We start from the raw sequence: 18,971 nt of genomic DNA, 5'->3' as shown, positions 1-18,971 counted from the left end.
CCACGGGCGTGTAAAGTGCGGTGGATTAAAAAGTACTCGTCCTGCAGAACATCGCATTCCCCAGACACGAACCAAATTTTCACACGGGTGGTAGAACGGGCCGCACCATTAGTATCTATAACGTGCTAAATAACGCATATTTAGACTGAAGCAGAGCTAATAGCAACGTGTCGCAAACAGATGACTCAACTGTTGATTTAAATAAAAGAAAAATGGAACAAGAGAAAGGGTTAATTGTCCTTGAACATCGCAAAAAATGAACCGCCCCCGGGTGGGCTCGAACCACCAACCTTTCGGTTAACAGCCGAACGCGCTAGCCGATTGCGCCACGGAGGCAATGAGTGGCCACAGCGAACTCACCACGTCACACGAAAGCATACGTATTGTCGTGTTTCGCTCAGAAAAGTCAGTGCAACAGCGTAACAGTACAACTAGACTGATTGTGAACTCTCCGTACCGTAAATAAGAATTTATGCATATGATTTCAAGCAAACAACATGGACGTCAACCAGAAGGCAGGTGTGTAATCCACACCTTTTAGAACTGAGCTATGCTAAGACAAATAAAATGTCAAATTTTTTTTTTTGGTGCATGCCTAGGTGGGTCAGGTAGCTGTTTAGCACGATATATACATGCTAAAAAGCTTAACGACATAATTCTTTCAGAAAACGGCACTAGCAAAGTGCTGACCACCCGATTACGATACCTGCTTTCAGTTAGTATTAAATATGGTTCGTCATTGACGGCGATTTCAGAGAGAAATCTAAAATTTTTAATAGTTTAAAATTAAGAATTTGAAGATCTTCAGATCCTTGTAGGGTTGGATAGAATTATATTTTTATGTTGATAGAAAATCAGCATGAAGTAGGGCCGATTTTTGCTTGATATGTTCGAAGAAAAATAGGTCTTGACTGAATTTCGCTCATACACAAATGTCAACATTGTAATTAATCATAGAATATGGCCCACTGAGACACCGCAATTTCTTGTGAATAAAATCCCAGCTAGTAAAATCATCATGTAATACTTTTACTCATGTATCGCAATCCTTTTGAGTAATATATATAAATGGCAAATATAAAATTTGGAAATTTCTTTGTACTCACCTAAAGAAGACGTTGTTGGGTGGGCCGTATAGCCAGGGGAGGAGTTCTAACGAGGGCTCCTCGGACAGTGGCGGGATAAGTAGCGTGAACAAGAGGGCGAGAAAGACAAAAAATGCAGGCAGAATGATTTCGCAGAATAGCCCCTTTAGATTACGAGTATTTCGCTGCAACCGTCGACGATACATAGCCGCGAGCTGACGGCGATGTAGCAGCGCACCGATTACAACTTCCTTTGACACCGGTGCGGGTAGATCCACGTCTGGCCGGTGGCCTAAAAAGAAGATTAGATGTCAGAGGGAAAGACAAAAATTCGTGTGATGGCTAAGCGAAGCCCTATTAATCTAGCCCTTGTTGTTAACAGATTTAGTGTACAAACAGATTTTGAGACTAAACCTTCATCTTCGCAATACTTACCTTTTAAGAAAAGCTTTGCTCTACTATTTGGTTCGTTTGTACTCTAGCATTGTCTTAAAGTGTTCCAAGACCGCGTTCATTACGCTCTAGTGGCAGAAGGAAAGTTCTCTTCATGCGACCTATTCGCTAAACTTAGGTGTATTTTTATTTATATATTGAATTCTTTTTATTTACGCAATATGGGGAACACGGTCTCGGCCTTCCAAGCTTCGCTGGCGTAAAATGAGTTAAGTGCTAGCGTTTTAATAATAGTTAAGTTGCTCCAAACTTTATGTCTCGCCGGAAGTAATAGCTGAATGAACTACATTTTGTGTTTTGAGGAAGGCGGATTTCTGTTTTCGTGATCAGCTTCCCTTGGCGAAACGAAGATAAATTTGAATGTGTTGAGGGAAGTAAAACATAAGACTTAAATAGGTTTTCGTTGAACAGTCAAAAAGAAATGCAATGGGAGTGTTTGCCAGGACGCAGACGGTCAGATTATTCGGTGAACGAATGGTATAATAATCGATCCTTTATTTGCTATTGCGACTAGGATACAGCAGCAAATTATTATAACCAGACTGCAGAGGAGTGATCAGGAAATTGAAAGAACTCGGTTTCAGCTATAAAAACTGTGGTGCTAATAAACTATGTAATCACAACGATATCTTCCTGTTGCTGCTACGTAAGTGCTATCATTACTATTATTATCCTTATTATTAAGCTGTGTGTGACAAGCAGCACTTACTCATGAAGCTATCCTGTGTTAGGCGGCCGGTCTCCTCTGAGGTCTCGGCGTTGTCCTTGTAGTCCTTGTTGTGGAAGTTGCTCGACACCCGGTCGTCCTTACCGTCATGAAAAGCTCGGAAGAAGCCGGCCAGCTTTTGGCAGAACGGCGGCGCGGGATCGTACTCCTTGCACACTTGGTCCGTGCTCAGCGACTTTGCAGACTCGCCAACTTTTGTTACCTGTGAAAGAACGACATCATTCGGCAGCCTATAGTCAACCAATAAACAATAACAATAAATGATATATGTACACACCAATATCATGCTGGACCGATCTAATAATAGTGCTTCCTGTTGTTTGCGAGGAATATAAGTAGAACTTGCCTTAAGGAACACTTCCTCCAATGTAGTGTCCGACAGACCGTAACTGCTTACTCCTAACCTGTCTAGATTGGCGTCGAGTTCTCTACACAGTTTTTCAAACGATGAATATGTATCCGGGCAAGCAGGTAAACGGAACGACATTTCGACGCCGGTTGAACTCACAAGGGCAGCGCCCTCTATATGTCGACGAATCAAGACTTTGAGGTTTTCCACTGTTTGAAACACGAGGTCACATAGACAATGTTATAGAAAAGATATTGAAAGACGTTTCGTCATGACTGCCACGCGCACAAATATTCGTATCTCTGTGAATTCTGAGAATCATTTTTACGTACTTTCATTCTTCAAACCCCCCAAAAATCATTTCGACAATCTTCATCATGTGTCACATTCCTCCCGTGAATAACGTCTGCTGACCCTTAAATAAAAATTCGATTGCTTTGAATAGTTCGATGATTGCATGGGAGTAGTCTATCATTAGCTTTGCTTGACCTCTCCTTCTGAGCCAAAGCAAAGCACAACATTCGACTACGATTCAAGTAGAACATCGTCATTTACAAAGCTCGTGTCAAAAATAACAACGGCGTATAAAATCGGTTACTGAATTTGGTGTCGAAAGGATTAATTGAATAGTACCCAAACGAAATACTTGTACTTTATGTGTATGTCCGATCGCTAAACTAGCGAATCAATTGTAATTCAATCGAATCTCTCGATTTGATTCTATGGCTAAGTTGCGACAGTTTCCTTTCTTCGTTCATCTGGCCACCTAAATGAACCAGAGCGTACACATCGAACAAGGCCACTTGTTAACCCCTTTTGTTCCCCATAACTCTGGCAGAGTTCCGATTGGTACTCTAATGTTCCTCCATTCAACTTTTGGATTGAAATATATTGGTCTCACGAGTCCTGGACGCGTATTTGCACTCTCTAACTACTCGGTACGGCTACAATTGGATAAGTTTACCCATACAATATACTGCCTATGCAATGTATGTATGTATGCCCATGACACATAAGCAGCTTAACTGCCCACTCCAAATCGTTGAATAGGCGAAAATGTGTGCTATATGTGTGTGTATGAAGTCCTGTCGCCGCCGCCGTCGTGTTGTGGGCAGTGTCATGAAGTAAATGGAAGCACCGAACGCGGAAAGATAAATGATGCTTTCAACATCGCGGTCGAACGATTCACAACGTGCGACACCAGCATCAATGTGTTGAACAATAACTGTGCTGAAATAACACTACAATGAAACTATATTAATATTATGGTTATAAAATTATTAGCAGAACGTAACAAAGGCAGCTATTTAGTTCAAGCAAGACGGAAATTACAGGGTAATTTGCTGTTTACTTTTTTCGCAAAAAAAAATCTAATATAGATGTTTATAGGAAACTATTGAATGTCTAAAAGTGAAAACTTCACATTACTAATAATCCTAAAAACCGGAATAATTTCGTCTTACAGATAGCATATGTTGCTTTTGGCTAACTTACCACTAGAACTAGTTCCGGCAGTGGAATAGCTAGCAGAACCGTACGTCGCTAAGTGAGTATGCGCGGGACGTGATATGTTTAGAGTCAGTCATACATAAGTCTGGACACGTATTTTAATTTTGTGGACAAATAGTTACTGAAAAAAATAAACGCAAACCAAAGCAGATTGGTTAACGTGGCCATATACAGGTTCTACGTAAAAGACTTGGGGAGTTAGAGGAAGGTACCAAAAGAGTGTTGCATCAACGTGATCAACATCTTCGGTTCGGAGCTGGTGCGAAGATAGCGCCGGCTGCAAGACCTATACGTTTGTTCTGTTTATCTGTCTACTTAGTAGTGAGTACCATTTCAAGGGACGTTCTCTACAACGATTAATGCTGTCAACCCAAAAAATTGCATTTGTCCTACCATCTATCACAACCTGATGCAGAAATTTGCCGGTCAGCTTGATTGCTCTTCGGGACTGCTATTAGTCATTACGTTAAATCGATGATATGACCGCATAAATGTGTGCGGGCAATTGGGCACATACTGCCTAACGGCAAAAAAAGGACGCTAAGAGCTCTAGAGGCATACTAAGAAGAAATCTTTATAATTAATTCTAATTGTTCATAGTAGTAAAACAGCTGTTCGATCTCTATGCCTTTCCAAAGAATATAAATATGAAATGTCTCATTAATTGCTATGGTTAAAGCATTAATAGATACGCTTATTTCGCATACAGCAACAAATAAAAGGCAATTTGTATGTAGCATTAAAATTAGACCCGCTCGTCGCTAGAAAGGAATATACTAGCAAAATTATCGAACAGTTTTATCTCCAAGTGAATCACACTGATTACATATTAAATTTAGGCAGGGCAAATATAACGTATCTGACAGCTTTTCTACATGTCTATTATGGTAACCTATAGCACCGGGCTGATATGACATACAAAACGTACGTCAGTAAAAACCAAAAAATACTATATAGTTCTGCTTCTCTTTTTCGAGTTGTTGTCCTCCGAAGTACTTCGAAGTGGGCGACTTCGTCGTATTTTGAGACACTGAAGGTGCGATATTTACACAAAAAAAGGCATAGGGATCATCGTAAAATATAAAGTATTGCAGTGATGAGCGCAGCTTCGCCGAGGTAAGCTTCTGTCTACAAATTTATCGATGGCTCTACGCCAAAAGGCACATTTCCATAGAACAAAGCAGCTTTATAAACCGTGGCAAATTTTCCATAGACGATTGTTAAGTTTGGCGAAGACAGCACAAAGAAGCGGGACAGCCCAAAAGACTGGTTCATTTTACGATACTGCCACCTAGCTATAAACCAGGACTGTCGATAGAGTAAACGGAAGATTGTCTTCGCGGAAGTAACAGTAGAGAAATTTACCCATCTGAACTAAAGCTTTAAAGCCATTGTGCTTCTCCGCATAGAGATATTAATTTAATGTTCAAGTGACAAGTGGTGCATTGGGTAAATGTTAAACAATAAATTAAACAACTAAGACACAGAAAAACGAAACAATAAATAATTGCTGCAGTTATTTAATGTAAAGATTCTACTACTAAAAGTATGATTCGTAGCTGTTAATTGTGTGAAAGTGGAATGTAACTGAAAATCGAGCAATTTTTTTATATACAATCCATTTCGAATTACGCTATCATTAAGTCGACATATTTGATTGGTCACTTTTTACATGAGTATAACGTTAATCGCCTATAATAGTTTTTTTTTTTTTAATAATAAACAGAGTAACAAAATCGGGAAAGTATTTTAGATGAATGCACTTCCCAGTGGTGTTTTTGAAAATTTCGCATTTTATGCGATTTAAATCGTTCCATTGTTGAACATCGAATGCTATGTGTAATTAAGTTTAAAATGTTTTTTTCTTTTACTAAAACTAGTTCAGATACTAGATATTTTTGTTTTATTCATTGAAATAATTTGATCGATCTGTATTATATAACGAATCTGGTATCTGGACCCGTGTAGATGTTGGGATATACTTTACTGTTGAGGAAACATTCCACACGAACTATATGTTTCTTGTTGAGATAAACTTCAGGAGAAAAGGAAATAGATATACAATTATATAAAGCAGACTCATTTGCGTAAGAAAATTTCATTGTCGTTACCCAAACCAAGTGACTCATTATGAAAGTAATCATATTCAGTAGTATATTGTACGATCGTACTTTATCTGCTTGAGATGAATGATAAAAGGTCTGCCAGCATTAAGTTAACTGTCAAATAGTGGCCATCTGTTGATAAGGTTTTACTTCTGTGAAGTCTCGATAGATTGTCTCATCTTTCAAACTTGAGCGCCATATAGCAGTTCACAAACCCAGCTTGCAACAATCAAGGCCTCGCTCCAACAGGTGTATAGCAAAATAAAAGATAAAAAAGAGAACCTAAAGGCAAGATCGACAACTTAAATTTCATTTGTTGGATAATTTAGGCCATTACTACTAGCAGCGGTTGGCCTATTATATTCATTCAAACTTAAGACAACTTTACCTGTTTTGTTATTTGATAACCTGGGGGCCAAAAATGTTATGTCAGTAGGCCTATCATCTAATGTGGTTGGTAATAGTAACCTGTTGGAGTTTTAAGCATTCGAATTTTTTCAAAGTTTCAAACTCAGTAAACATCCAGCAGCCTGACGCAATCATTATACCGATACATTTGCCATGCTATATAACAACTATTAATGGAATGTATTATTCACTTATATTTTATGCTACGATATAGTTTACTCTATATTTTACTACTTGACCAATGCTTTGTAAATCTGATCATGTCAAGTAATTCTTTAAGGTATATAGCAATCTTAAATGATAAACATTTTGCTTGCATACAGATGTATAATCGCATAGCATTGCCATGTTTACGATGCAGATGTCAAGTGTACAAAAATTTTATGCGTTTTCAAATCAACTCCACCAAATTACACTCTACTTTCTTTTTACGAAGTTAAATAAGCAAATCACGCAAAATACCAGACAAGGTTTTATAACGTGAAAATAATCTAATTTTTTTCTTCTCAGAAACGTTTTTGTATTCAGAGAACAAAGGCCGCTGTTGTCGCACATCAGATCCTTGTTTTTATTGTAAATTTGCTGTTCATTTTCTTGTTCGCGCCTTTATTAAGCGACAGTCTAGAGGAAAGACCGAGAGGAGGCAGCCGAAAAAAAATTGCGTTTACTATAAAGTTCAAGCCAATCTAATGATCTATCTATCAGTGCATCATATTCACTATACTCAACCTTTGTCGAGTTGATTGGTATAGAAGTGGCCTTCTGCAGCCCTGTCAGTGATTATGATCCGAACGGAGTACCGCATCGATCTCGATAGCTGCAGTCATGGATGGAGGTCAAAAAGGAAATCAACCAAGAGTTTTCTGTAAAATCTGATGGCACTGCGCTTGTAGTGGTGGGAGTAGATCTTGCTTCAGTCAGCTCTGCTCAGTCCTGAACGGTTAGCTTGTCGCTCATCTCAACGTAGCAGCAGTTGCACCAGCACAAACGCTTGACGATGCTGTTGCTGTATTCTTCCGTGCGATACCGACGCGCCAATGTACGTTCGTATCAGGATGTGAGCTATGATTTATATGGACATGTGTCTGACGCTATGTCTAAATGTTCTAGCTTCGTCTCTCGGGCAGTTTCCTCTGTCCTCTGGCTTGAGCTACGCTAGTTTGGTGGTGTGTGGTTATTTAAACTCACCCCCTGCACACATACAGACAATACTGTTCTCTCTGTCGCTCTTTTTGCTGGTCCCATTATTTGGAGCCTGTGGCGCGACTCTGCAACAGAAGCAGATCAATATACAGTGATGTAATGGATTGGATGGCGTTTTCGCTTTTTCCCTCTACCATTACACTACTATAAAGGAAACGATTATTGGTGCCATTGTTCAAGTATTTCGTCTTTTTGTTCCTTTCGAATCTTTCGTGTGTGACTCCAAATAAAGGCCAGAACAAAATGCACGTTAATGTTTTGATTCTTTCAATAATCAACGCCTTGGAGTATCCCTGACATTATGGCTGTGACTTAAGATGCCATTAACTGTTTTCCGCTGTTGTTAATGTAAGTCCTTTTGCTTTTTGATGTTTTTCTCCCCCGCTGAAAACTTTAAAAAATAGAAATGTCTATATCTACAGTGGCCCCATTTTGGTACATGAATGTGTTAATATAGTATGCAACCACTAGTATATAATACAGAATCTTCTGAGACTCGTAGCCTTAAAGAGCTCAGCAGAAGAAACGTTTGTAATCAATTGCAAAACGCCAATCTATGTATAAAGGGGACCGTACAAAAATTACGTAGGTAAATATGTGGTTGTGCATCAATTACTGCTTTTATCAAGAAAATTTGAAGTTTAATATTAAATTTGTTTATGATTCTTATGATTAGAATTTATTTCTCCCTAGCCCATAAACTACTTTTGGCGTTGGTCTGTTCATATAATTCTCCTGTTGTACTTCGCTCAGTTCCTTAGTTAAATAACAATGTAGCATATACTAGGACAATGTAGCAATAAACATAGCTTGTCAATTCAGACAAACTGTGACGAATTAACTTCTGCACAATAGCAGCTTGGTCTCTTCAGCAAGAAAGAATACTTTTTTTTAAGAAAATGTCTTTGAATAAGGTATTAAAGAGCACATTAAAGGAAGGTCGGCTCCATTCACACACTTTAACACATTTGGCATCCGATCATTTTTTTTCGCTTTAGAACTTTGTTCGTTTCATTTTTCGAGTCGCGTTTCCTGTGCTAGCAGTGGGCACAAAGACGACTTGAATCTGGAAAAAAGCCATCTGTTTTGGTATGGTATTTAATGCATACGTACAGTTATTGGCGACAAGTCGGCACTTAAACCAATGGAAACACCGAACGAAACCAAACTCGTATTAGTAAATCTGAGACCCACAAAATACTAAAGGTAGGAGAGTTAACTACACAACCGCGGATCACCGTTGGTGATATCGAAGTCCAATGGTGCACTCGCTTCCAGAACTAACGATAGGGTACAAATCAGAAAGCTACATCATGTTTTGTGCTGCACATAGGACTTCGAAACTTTTTTTTTCCTTGTCTATGCCTACGTCAAGGCATATACCAAGCCATAGAGAACGAAATGTATATACTAAATATATCAACTGGTGAACATAAATTGCTCGTTACACTGGCAAGTGAGAGCCCGTTGGTGGAAATGAGACATTATGTGTTCAGATATTAGCTTGTATCGCTTGTAAGCTAACTTGTTTATGACATATGCGGATTTATATAATCAGCAAATCAGTAGAGGCATGTCAGGGGTTGTTTTGGCTATTATTATCTGTTTTAGTAATCGTCCAGTTAACTTACATTCGTTAATTTACAAAACATTACATTCGTTACTTCTAAATACATTTTTACTGTAACCGTGTTAAAAACCTAGTTACCTCACAGGCGCACTAGGTTTCCCAGTCACAAGCTGCACGTATGTTGCACGTATGAGCATTGATACTCTATAAAGTGCCAGACAGCCGAGTGGAGGACTCCGTTTTTATTACGCAAAATCGTATCCCTTCAATTTCGTACAGCCTGTGCAAATTCACAGTTAAGGTTATCACGGAAATCACTATATTTTCGTCTTTCCCTTGACAGTCTGGATATATCTATCTATGATGATACAAGCAGCTATTACTAAAATTAATTTCCAATGCGTTTCAGAGTGAAAAATAAAGGCGACAGCTAAACCTGTTTTTCTCTTTCTCAGCCTTGATGGAGTACACACAAATATCCATCTCAATAATAAAAATATAACCATCGGTTGGTATCGCCTACATAAACATGGGACACATTATGATAGGCTAATCGACATGCTCCGAAAAACCGAGGTCAAAATAATACAAACGTAAGAAATTGGAATCTTGATCTCGTAAAAGTGTTTTGCCAGTCACCTTACAAAAAGGAATGAGAATGTTTGAGTGAAGTGAGAATGTACGAGGTATACGCCAGCTTTGAATCGCACAGATAAACGATTGTTTGTGGGGCAACAATTTATTCGCATTTACGCTCAGTGTCGTCGACTACTTAACGACACTAACGGTTCCTGTTCGCTGCTTGCCCCTTTTCTCCTTCTCCCCTAAAAATTAACCCCAACTGAAAATGTGAACCGAACACTAGTTTCCTTTGCGGGTCTTGCGGAGCAATGACGTATTCTTTATTGGTGGCAACAGAAATCGCTATCAGTTATGAATTCTTTCCTTTGTGTAATGATGTACTTACATCTCTAAAAGCTGTGTCTGTAGGTCTACTTACGCACTTTAAAGTCGGAACTTGTCATTCGCTGTGATCCAAGTCAGGTCATTTTTCCTTCGTTCCTTATAGGCACTCTTTTCAAACCCCTTTCCCCTTTAAGAAGCGACACCCGAGTTTGGGTTCTGAGTGAAATATGACTAGAGAGTTCAGAGAACTCACAGTCTGACTATGGATGACTTACATTCTTCTGTCGGCTGGTGGATGCACCATCACATGCTTTTTGCTCTATCTTCTTCCGTGTTATCATGCCACGGAAGCCTGCTATCCATTGTCAGCAACAGACACATACAGACATGTAAAGACCTGTAAAAGTTTACGTGTCTGCCTGATGACAACTTCGTCGCCACAATAAAAGCACACACCTATCGTGGCGTTAAAATAAGATGTGCTAGAGTTTGCGCAGTAAAAGAAGCAATTGACGAATGAAAGCCCGCCTGGGACACGTTTGTTGCAGACTCAATCGAAAGCGAACTTTGCCAGCTTCAACTAAGAAACGAAATGTCACCAAAAATGGGAGAGAGATGCTGAAAAAAATAAGAAAAACGCCCATTTCGCTTGTCCTCTTCCTCTTTCGAGAAGAAATCTAGCGGTAGGCTTGATAAGCCGTAAAAGAACAATCAGTCGACTGTCGGTATATAAATTGTATGCACGACAATCGTACCGTCACATATTTATTTACGACGTTCAACCGCTGTCTGCCGACTCTGTTTCTCATAGCAATACACCTGGACATATGGATAACCAACGGAGGTACTCAGCACACATGAGGGAAGTAAGGGAAATGCCAAGGAAAAATACAGGACTTTTTCAAATTTCTACTCAGGCCGACCCATACCAAAAGAAATAGAGAAAGACATGAACTTCTCACGGCTTTATCTCAGATAGGTCAAATGTTTCGTTCAACGCCTCTACTTCGTTTCGTCGTAACCATATACTAACTCGTTTAATTTTATTATATAGTTGCCATGTGAAGTCAAAAATCCTAAGGTGGCAGTAGAAGGTGTATCTTAAAGAATTGATAGCCGCGACCGGCTGATGCTGTAAACTTCTCAGGCTAGTTTGTTTTTGTGGACTTGAAGTACTATCGCATTATAATTATCAGTCAATCTTATTTTTTGAGAATTCTACACACTGTGAAAGAAAATTGGTAATCTAGAAATATACAAACGGAAAATAACGAAACACACTCATATCTAGAAAAAAGAGATTCAATTTTTCCTCCCTGGAGCTTTGGTTTAGACAGTATTTATTTTTAACGTGAAAAATTGCAATCTTTTTAATTTACTTTTCCTTGCTATGTATACAATAAATATAAATAATAATGATAATGGTGATAATAATAATGAGAATCGTTCAATACAAACAGATGGATGTGTACGTTTGTACACATATATCTATTTAAACAAACAGATAGATATGTACCTTTGTACACATATATCTGTTTGTATATTGATATTCATATAATCTGTGCATCTTCCACTGTTTCTACTGTCGGCTGCCAGTAAAATATATTGACAGAATGACCCCTATGAGTCTGCCGATAATCATTACTATAGCCTAAGCTATCATCCTGAGCACAAAAAATACAACGTATATCAGGTAATAGAGGTCTAAGTTATCATATTAGGAACAGATGTTTACTGTGTGCATGTTTTCACAGAAGCGGCTACCATGAGGAAGCTGCCCAATTTAAAAATTCTGGCAACAGTGCTCTTTACACTAAACAACTGTCACGTTTGTTACAGATACAAAGCTATTTTGTGTTTTAGCGATTGACGCTATTTGATCAAGTATTTACATTCTATGGAGGCGGCCCTCACTGCAAAGGCCACCCGTGAGACAGAATTCTGGGAACCTACATTGCGTCTGAAGAGCTGGAAGCTCTGCGTTCTCCTACAACCAGTCAAATGAGCATATCATTCAATAATCACCATCACACATCAACTTTTGAACGTGCAGCGTTTTGTTCAAAATAGAGAGCAATCCCCTTGAACAATCACGGGCGCCATTCAAGCACCGGGTTCTTTCCTGGTTATCATGCATAGACGATCAATGATTATGCCTTCCATGAGCGCACCATAGATGAAATATGTGGGCGACGGGTGAAATAAAACTTCGTTTTTCGTATGTTTATTCTAACCTAAAAAAAAATGCTTTTGTATCTAAATAGAGACACTACCGCATAAATTTCTAGAACAGTTTCAGCTTAGGAATCGTTGTCGTAGCTGATGGCCTGAATCCCGGCATTCCCGTCTTTCCCCAGGATCGCTTTTTTGCCTCCTCGAGATGCAACAGTCGTTGAATAGTTGTCATTTCCCCAGTGAGGGTGCCCGTAGATAACGAGGAGGACGAAGAGCTCTCAGATTGAACGCCTGAGTCAGAGCTACCAGCTTCTGATTTCGTCTCATCGGTTAGTTCCATGTTCGCCCTTAAAACGGCGGCTTTGGCCTGCGTTTTCTTAAATAGAGCACTCGGGCCAGTACCCCGTTTTGTACCCGTCCTTTTTGGTTTCTGCATTTCAAGCATGCTTTTCGTGCTTTCCAACGCCATAGTCTCTCTTTCGTTACGACGAGCTACAGGAAATGTGGTGGCTGGCCCTGACTGTACTTTAGGTACTCTGTTAAACGCGAACTTTCCTTTTGAGACTTGCGATGGTTCTTTGTGGAAAGTCGAAAAGCCATCAAATTTAGGGTCAATGGACGAATGACAACCAGTTGTTTTCACTGGTGGAACTGCTGTCTCTTGAGGTGTGTTTACGAATTCTTGCAGCCAGCTGTCGATCGAGCGATCTTCTTTGGCCGCTAACGAAAAATGTGCTTGAAGATCTTCTTCCAAGTTCTCTTCATCATTTTGTAGTTCTCTTTTAGCATATAAATCGTCGTCTAGCATAGCAGCGAAATCCGGCATATCAATATTGCACTCAGGGTTGGCGATAATTGGTTGAAGTTGCTCAGCCGTTGTTTCCGCTTTATGTACACTCGCGTGCAATATACCGTATGTGCATGTGGCCGACGAACAGTTCAAGATATAATCTCCATTAGGATTGAACAGAAACCGAAGTAACGGTTGTGCACATATGATGCATGATAGGCCCGTTGAAGTCATTCTAAAATACAATAGGGAACAGGGTAGGCGCATGTACAAATAATTTGTCCTGATTTTTGCGTAAATATTAAAAAATATTACCGATTATCCTTGTTACGCATACAGCTGTAATCACGACTACGAAATTACGTCTACCGCATATTTGCGCACGCAAATAGCACATACAAAATAACATAATTAAACTATTTATGCCGATTAGAACACCACCTATTTTATATATATATATACCGAAAGTTATAGGCAAATCCCGCCAATACGGTGTTTACATGAGAGCTTCAAGACAGTTGACGTATCTCCCAAAGATGAATACAATTGAACGACTCTCCGGATGTGACATTCAGGAGAAAGACACCGCTTCATTCATTGGAACAAGCTATATAAATATATACATATCTATGCTTACATAGTACATACCTTGTATATTCAATACCACCAGTTCCACACGAAAACTTGCTTCAAACTATCTGAATTCACATGCGATACCGGCGTCAAGATTAGAAAATGTTTTCGCACGTGGGGGCCGCCATCTTTGTTTTGGCGCGCTACTTTAAACCTTGTGATAGTTCTGTGAGACTTTTGTTACAAAAGCTTCTTAAAGGTTAAACCCCCAACCAGTGACGGACCCGCTAGACAATATTGTATGTATAAATGTTTATTTTCAGAGCAATAACAATTGTCTGTCAAATCATACTCATTCATTCATTGCTCTCTGTGAGTCTGGCCGCATCTGTTTTGTTCATCAAGAGGTATTACCCGCGAGAGGACATCGCGAAGTTTTGCCGGAAAATTTCCTTGATCGTACGTTACTACTGGTAGACTTAGAAACTTAGTTTTTGAATTGGGATACTGGCACGTGATTGGATATGGCAAGTTCTCTCGAAGGATACAAGAATAAGATGGTGCACGTGGTTACGGGTGATGGCCGTAGTTTTGTTGGAACGCTTAAAGGTACTACTATCTAAAGACAAAAGGTCGCACGCACCATTTCATCCTCTGTGTTTAAACGTGTGAGTTAACTGTTAAAGCAAACACCAAAACTTCGAACTAGAAGCTCGCATTTAGAAGGCAAGAGAAGGGAAACAAATAATGGATCAACTTAGCCTCTATTGCGTTACTGTACTTAGCAGGGGCTCCCTAGAAGACGTTCAGCGCATGGCGGAAGCTGTAAGCAAAGTGACGGACATGACAGTCATCGAATACCAAAAGCACATCTTGTTCCCGCTAATTAAGCGTCTCCAATGTGGAACTCGCAGTGAGAAAACTGACAGTTGCTTGCTGGAAACTTTAAAAACGGTCCTCGATCGAGTAGATAGCCAATTTCGAGATGCTGAGCTTCTCTATAATGTTCTGTTGACACTGCTAAGTTTCTTCTGTTCTCTAGAAGGCGGTTTTCGGCCACATGTGAGCGAAGATCATCAACTGACACTTACTCAAATCTTGTATACAATTTTTATGCGAGCAGATCACGCTATGATTATTCAGATTTACACTGAAAAAGAATACGAAATAGTTGTTTCTCCATTAATAAAAATTCTCGTAGACCTAATCAGCCATCGAAGCAAAGAGTTAAAGCTCAATTCAATAAGGGCACTGCGGGCAAGCTTCCTAGATGGCCGAATTGAGGTAGTAAAAACTATGAGCAACTTTTTGCCAGGAATAATCCTTTCCCTTCGGCATCAAATAACGGATTTCACAGAAAAAAGTTATCGCATCTTTAACGCAGCACTCGAAGCCTTGACTGACGCTGTGAAGCTCGTGATGACGGATGACGTTGATCTTGGCGAGAAATTCTACAAGCGAGCAGCTCCAAACTTGACTGCATGCTTCTCTACCTTAATTAAGGTGTGCTGTCCTCCGCACTTTAAGGAGTGTGAGCCTGCCTGCAAGTACTTTGCCACTGGAATTCTCACAAATTGTTCTTTGCATTTGGAGGACTCTATTCCCATTTGCCTGGAGATCTTACTTACCCTCGAGGATCCGCGATACATAAATATGGAGAACTTCACCAGTCTTACGAGGTCTGCTGAACTCATCTCGATTAAGGAAAAATTTCTTGAGTACTTCGAAAAGCTGTTTGTACGAATGCCGCGTATTTCAGCGGTGGGGTTAGACTCTGAAAAAACGTCACTTATTCGGCAGTTGCATGGTCTTCTTCGTATATGCCCTGATACGATTCGAAAAGCTATGGAAAATGAACTATCTCGAAAAAGGTTTTTGATAAGCCTTTTTCAACTTGTCTCCCTCGATTGCACGATGATAAGGATTAGCCCTGTCGAAGAGCCTTGCAATGAGTGTGTTAAAAACCTTCATCGTCAAACAAAATCTTTAGATGAGCGCTCCCTTACTGAGTTGCGGGCTTTCTGTCAATCATATGGTGAACGCCTCAGTTTATCTATGTGTCGCGACATCTTACTTGAAAGCATCAATATGCCAAGATGGCGCTCGGAGGCAGCTTTGATTTTTTCTTTCGTGGTAGAAGGGCTGCGCCCTGAGGAGAACGAAGGTACGGATTTGATTGAGTACGTAATTGAATCGCTACCATCAGATGATTCAGCTGCCGCTATCCTTCAGAAAGTTTTTTTCCTTATGCTCCTGAGACAACTGATTTCAAAAGTGCGGCCTTTGAGTGTCAATATATTGCCGTATCTTTTGGCAAACCAAGCGAATGACATTGATGTATGTATTGCTAGCGCAGAGAAAGCTTTGTTCGAAACACCAAAAGCTATTGGCTTTGCTAATCTGGAGGATCTGTTGACCGAGAAGGCGGAAGATATCGTTGCAAACTTGGAAGACCTGCTTCTGGAGGATCCTTCGGTGTTCCATCTTGCGTGCCGTGGCCTTTTTGCTTATCTACCGGAGCGAGCAATTGAAGCCTATGACCCCTTATTTATTACATTAATTAATCATCTAGCCGTCGGTGATACCGTAGAAACGTTGACGACACTGCATCATTTAGTTAGGTGTTTCCACTCACAATGTCCGCCTCAGAGGCTGAAAATCGACACACCACGGAAGGAGAGCCTGAAACATTTGGCAGCGCGGTTGTTGCGTGAAGTAGAGGCAGCTCATGCTATAGAAAACAATGCAGGAGATGAAAGTTGTGAAGATTTCAACCCATCGGACATGTTAGATCAGGTCAAAGAGGAGGAACACGTTAGGTACAGTGACGGTGACAAGCAAACTGTAGATCTTCCAATTCCAGTTAGGGTTTGTCGGGATATACTAGACGCATGCGTTAACATGCAATCCGGAGGTATTTTTGTACACACGAAAGCTTTTGAAGTCATTGCTGAGAGTATTATTTTTATTGAGACCTACGAGGATGAACTTCTTCCGATGGTTCACATTATCTGGGAAGCTCTTGTTCATCGGTTAAAGTGTTCAGACGATTCGGCACTTTCAGTTAAAGCTTTAGCCGTATTATCGGCTCTATGCCGTACGAGCCGCTCCTTCGTTCGGGATCGAATCGTCAAGGAATTATGGCCAAAATTCTGCTCTTTCCTCCACAAACAACGGAAAGTGTCCTCTGGAAATCCGTTTCGCGAATACAGGCATCTCTGCGAGTACAAGTACCAGTTAGCTATTCTCGAATTTTTCGGAAGTTACGCCATTCAACTAGATCTTCGTGAGGAGCATCTCTCCCCTATATTGGCAGAAGTGGTGCCGTACCTTATGGACTCTCGTCAACCCGCAGAGCTTCATCGCGCAGCTACGAATACTCTAAATCAAATGACCCTTCTTAGCCCGGAATGTGTTCGCTTTTCTATTCGTGAAGCGATCTTGAGTCGGTGGACCGAAGGCTGTCCATGGTGTAAGCTTCGACTTCAGGAACAACCCGATCCCGTTCGGGCTTTGGAAGAGTTCCCCAACCTCGCCGCAGTTTGGTAAGTGCTGGCGATAAATCTAAGGGGAACTTTTCCAAAGCTATTTTTAGTTTTCAATGAAGGTGTTCATTGAATTTTACATTATGTATGGTTAAAAAAGATTTTCGATGTTAGAGGTTCGCAATCTTTAAACAACATGGTCCATTATATAGTGAATGTCAAGTCCCATGATGGCTTGTAGATACCTATTGCCGGTTATATCGTCGTTCACAAATCGAAGTTATAATAATTTGTATATTTGGTTTTAATTGCAGGGTTTGATCAAACCATCAATATTATCCTTCAAGATAGCCACGAACGCATATTCAGCATGCAGGAGGGAGTACAGAAGGTGCCAATGGGCCTGTACATAATTCGGGGCGACAACGTCGTGCTTGTCGGTGAACTTGATGATGAACTCGATAGGCAGATAGATCACGACAACACCCGAGCGGAGCCGCTTAACCACGTCGTACACTGAAAACACCGGTTCCTGGAAATCGTCTCAGCCTCAATGGAATTATCCTTTTTTCAAGTGCCGAACAATTGATTTCTTCGGACTTACCACTACTTTGGACCATTTGGAGCGTCCACGGGCGATGTTTACGTCGGGTCAAGCATTTAACTGCATAGGGAATTCTAATAGCGCAAAGTGCACTTCTTCGTCGCTTGTAGATCATGAGCTGTATAACCAAATACACTGTAAACTTATCGGCTTCGGTTATTGACTACTGGTTTTGATCTTGAGTAAGAGCACAATTGGAGTCAGTTGTAATAGCAGAAGATACTGATTACGTACACTATAGGGGGAAGGGCATCGTAGGAGCACATAAGAGAAACTGTTTAGTACGGTAGTTAGGAGAAAAAATTGGGATCGAATATAGAGATCATTAGCAAGAAATATGAACGATTTCATAGAGTGTACTTCAAACTATTGCCAGTTGCAGTGTGTGAATGCAGGTATGTGGAAAGAATGCGTATTGGAGAGTCTTCAATGAATGTACTACAGCCGAAGAATTAGTGGTGAAGCAGTTACTGACTAAGCGCCAGAAGGCGACTATGAGTCGTTTATTTTTATGTAAATAAATATGTACTTACGTTTTTCCAGTTCTTCGGTATTCCTTAGCAATTATCTTAGTACCACAACCATTGATAAAAAAGAGACGAATTCTTAACTCTAGGTTAAATTTTTTTATTGCTTGTTTTTGGAAATCAATTCCTTTTTTACGTTAGATTCTTGGCGTTTAGTCTAGAGGGTTGCGTTTTTTTGTAGTGTAAGTAGCTCTCTAAATGTTAAGTGACAGATCTCGTATGATTAAGTGTTTATATAGAATAAAACTCCTCGCGCAAAACTGTAAGTGTTGCAACGCACGACGCCTGCATTAAAATTCAATTTCTTGTGTGTGATATGCCGCGGCGACTATTATCGATGTTAGCAACGCCATGGAAATTATGAGACATTTTTTAAAGCCACTACTAGTACTGCTATGTGAAAAAATATTGACAACGCGCGGGCGTAGACGGTTTTGTGGCGCCGCACCCGCTTGTCTGTCGGATATCTACGGGCCAAATTTTAAAACATTTGATCGTGTCC

General features: G+C 40.1%; 3 protein-coding genes and 1 non-coding gene across 7 annotated transcripts in view; 1 reads left to right on the top strand and 3 right to left on the bottom strand.

The window, feature by feature from the left end:
- LOC111244700 (phospholipid-transporting ATPase ABCA1-like) overlaps positions 1-2,836 on the bottom strand; it is a 29,217-nt gene extending 26,381 nt beyond the window's left edge. The window contains exons 1-3 of the mRNA XM_022792037.2: positions 2,612-2,836; positions 2,248-2,467; positions 1,107-1,377 (exon numbers count right to left, since the gene is read on the bottom strand). Of these exons, the coding sequence (XP_022647772.1) occupies positions 1,107-1,377; positions 2,248-2,467; positions 2,612-2,752 (632 nt within the window). The 5' untranslated portion in view covers positions 2,753-2,836. The remainder of the gene's footprint in view (positions 1-1,106; positions 1,378-2,247; positions 2,468-2,611) is intronic.
- On the bottom strand, positions 263-336 carry TRNAN-GUU (transfer RNA asparagine (anticodon GUU)). The gene has a single exon. It is a non-coding gene; the product is annotated as a tRNA-Asn (tRNA).
- An 8,801-nt stretch (positions 2,837-11,637) lies between the features above and the next one.
- On the bottom strand, positions 11,638-14,171 carry LOC111245338 (uncharacterized). 2 transcript variants are annotated; one of them, XM_022793571.2, is made up of 2 exons: positions 13,929-14,171; positions 11,638-13,515 (listed from the first exon to the last, which is right to left on the bottom strand). In XM_022793571.2, exon 2 carries the CDS (start codon positions 13,512-13,514, stop codon positions 12,600-12,602), a length of 915 nt encoding a protein of 304 aa, XP_022649306.1. In that variant the 5' UTR covers position 13,515; positions 13,929-14,171; the 3' UTR covers positions 11,638-12,599. The 2 variants fall into 2 exon arrangements, with proteins under 2 accessions (XP_022649306.1, XP_022649305.1); XM_022793570.2 differs by lacking the exon at positions 13,929-14,171 and adding an exon at positions 13,596-13,857.
- A 74-nt stretch (positions 14,172-14,245) lies between these two features.
- LOC111245337 (U6 snRNA-associated Sm-like protein LSm8) lies at positions 14,246-18,484 on the top strand. 3 transcript variants are annotated; one of them, XM_086980277.1, is made up of 2 exons: positions 14,246-14,462; positions 17,653-18,484. In XM_086980277.1, exons 1-2 carry the CDS (start codon positions 14,378-14,380, stop codon positions 17,856-17,858), a joined length of 291 nt encoding a protein of 96 aa, XP_086836403.1. In that variant the 5' UTR covers positions 14,246-14,377; the 3' UTR covers positions 17,859-18,484. The 3 variants fall into 3 exon arrangements, with proteins under 3 accessions (XP_086836403.1, XP_022649302.2, XP_022649303.2); XM_022793567.2 differs by lacking the exon at positions 14,246-14,462 and adding an exon at positions 14,922-17,325; XM_022793568.2 differs by lacking the exon at positions 14,246-14,462 and adding an exon at positions 14,922-17,398 and having other exon boundaries at positions 17,653-17,792.
- The last annotated feature ends 487 nt before the right edge of the window (positions 18,485-18,971 follow it).

This window comes from Varroa destructor, unplaced genomic scaffold (genome assembly GCF_002443255.2).
Source record: "Varroa destructor unplaced genomic scaffold, Vdes_3.0 BEIS01000002.1, whole genome shotgun sequence".
NCBI lineage: Eukaryota > Metazoa > Arthropoda > Arachnida > Mesostigmata > Varroidae > Varroa > Varroa destructor.
The sequence above is the reverse complement of the archived record's forward strand: the minus strand, read 5'-3'. Positions and strand labels throughout refer to the sequence as shown.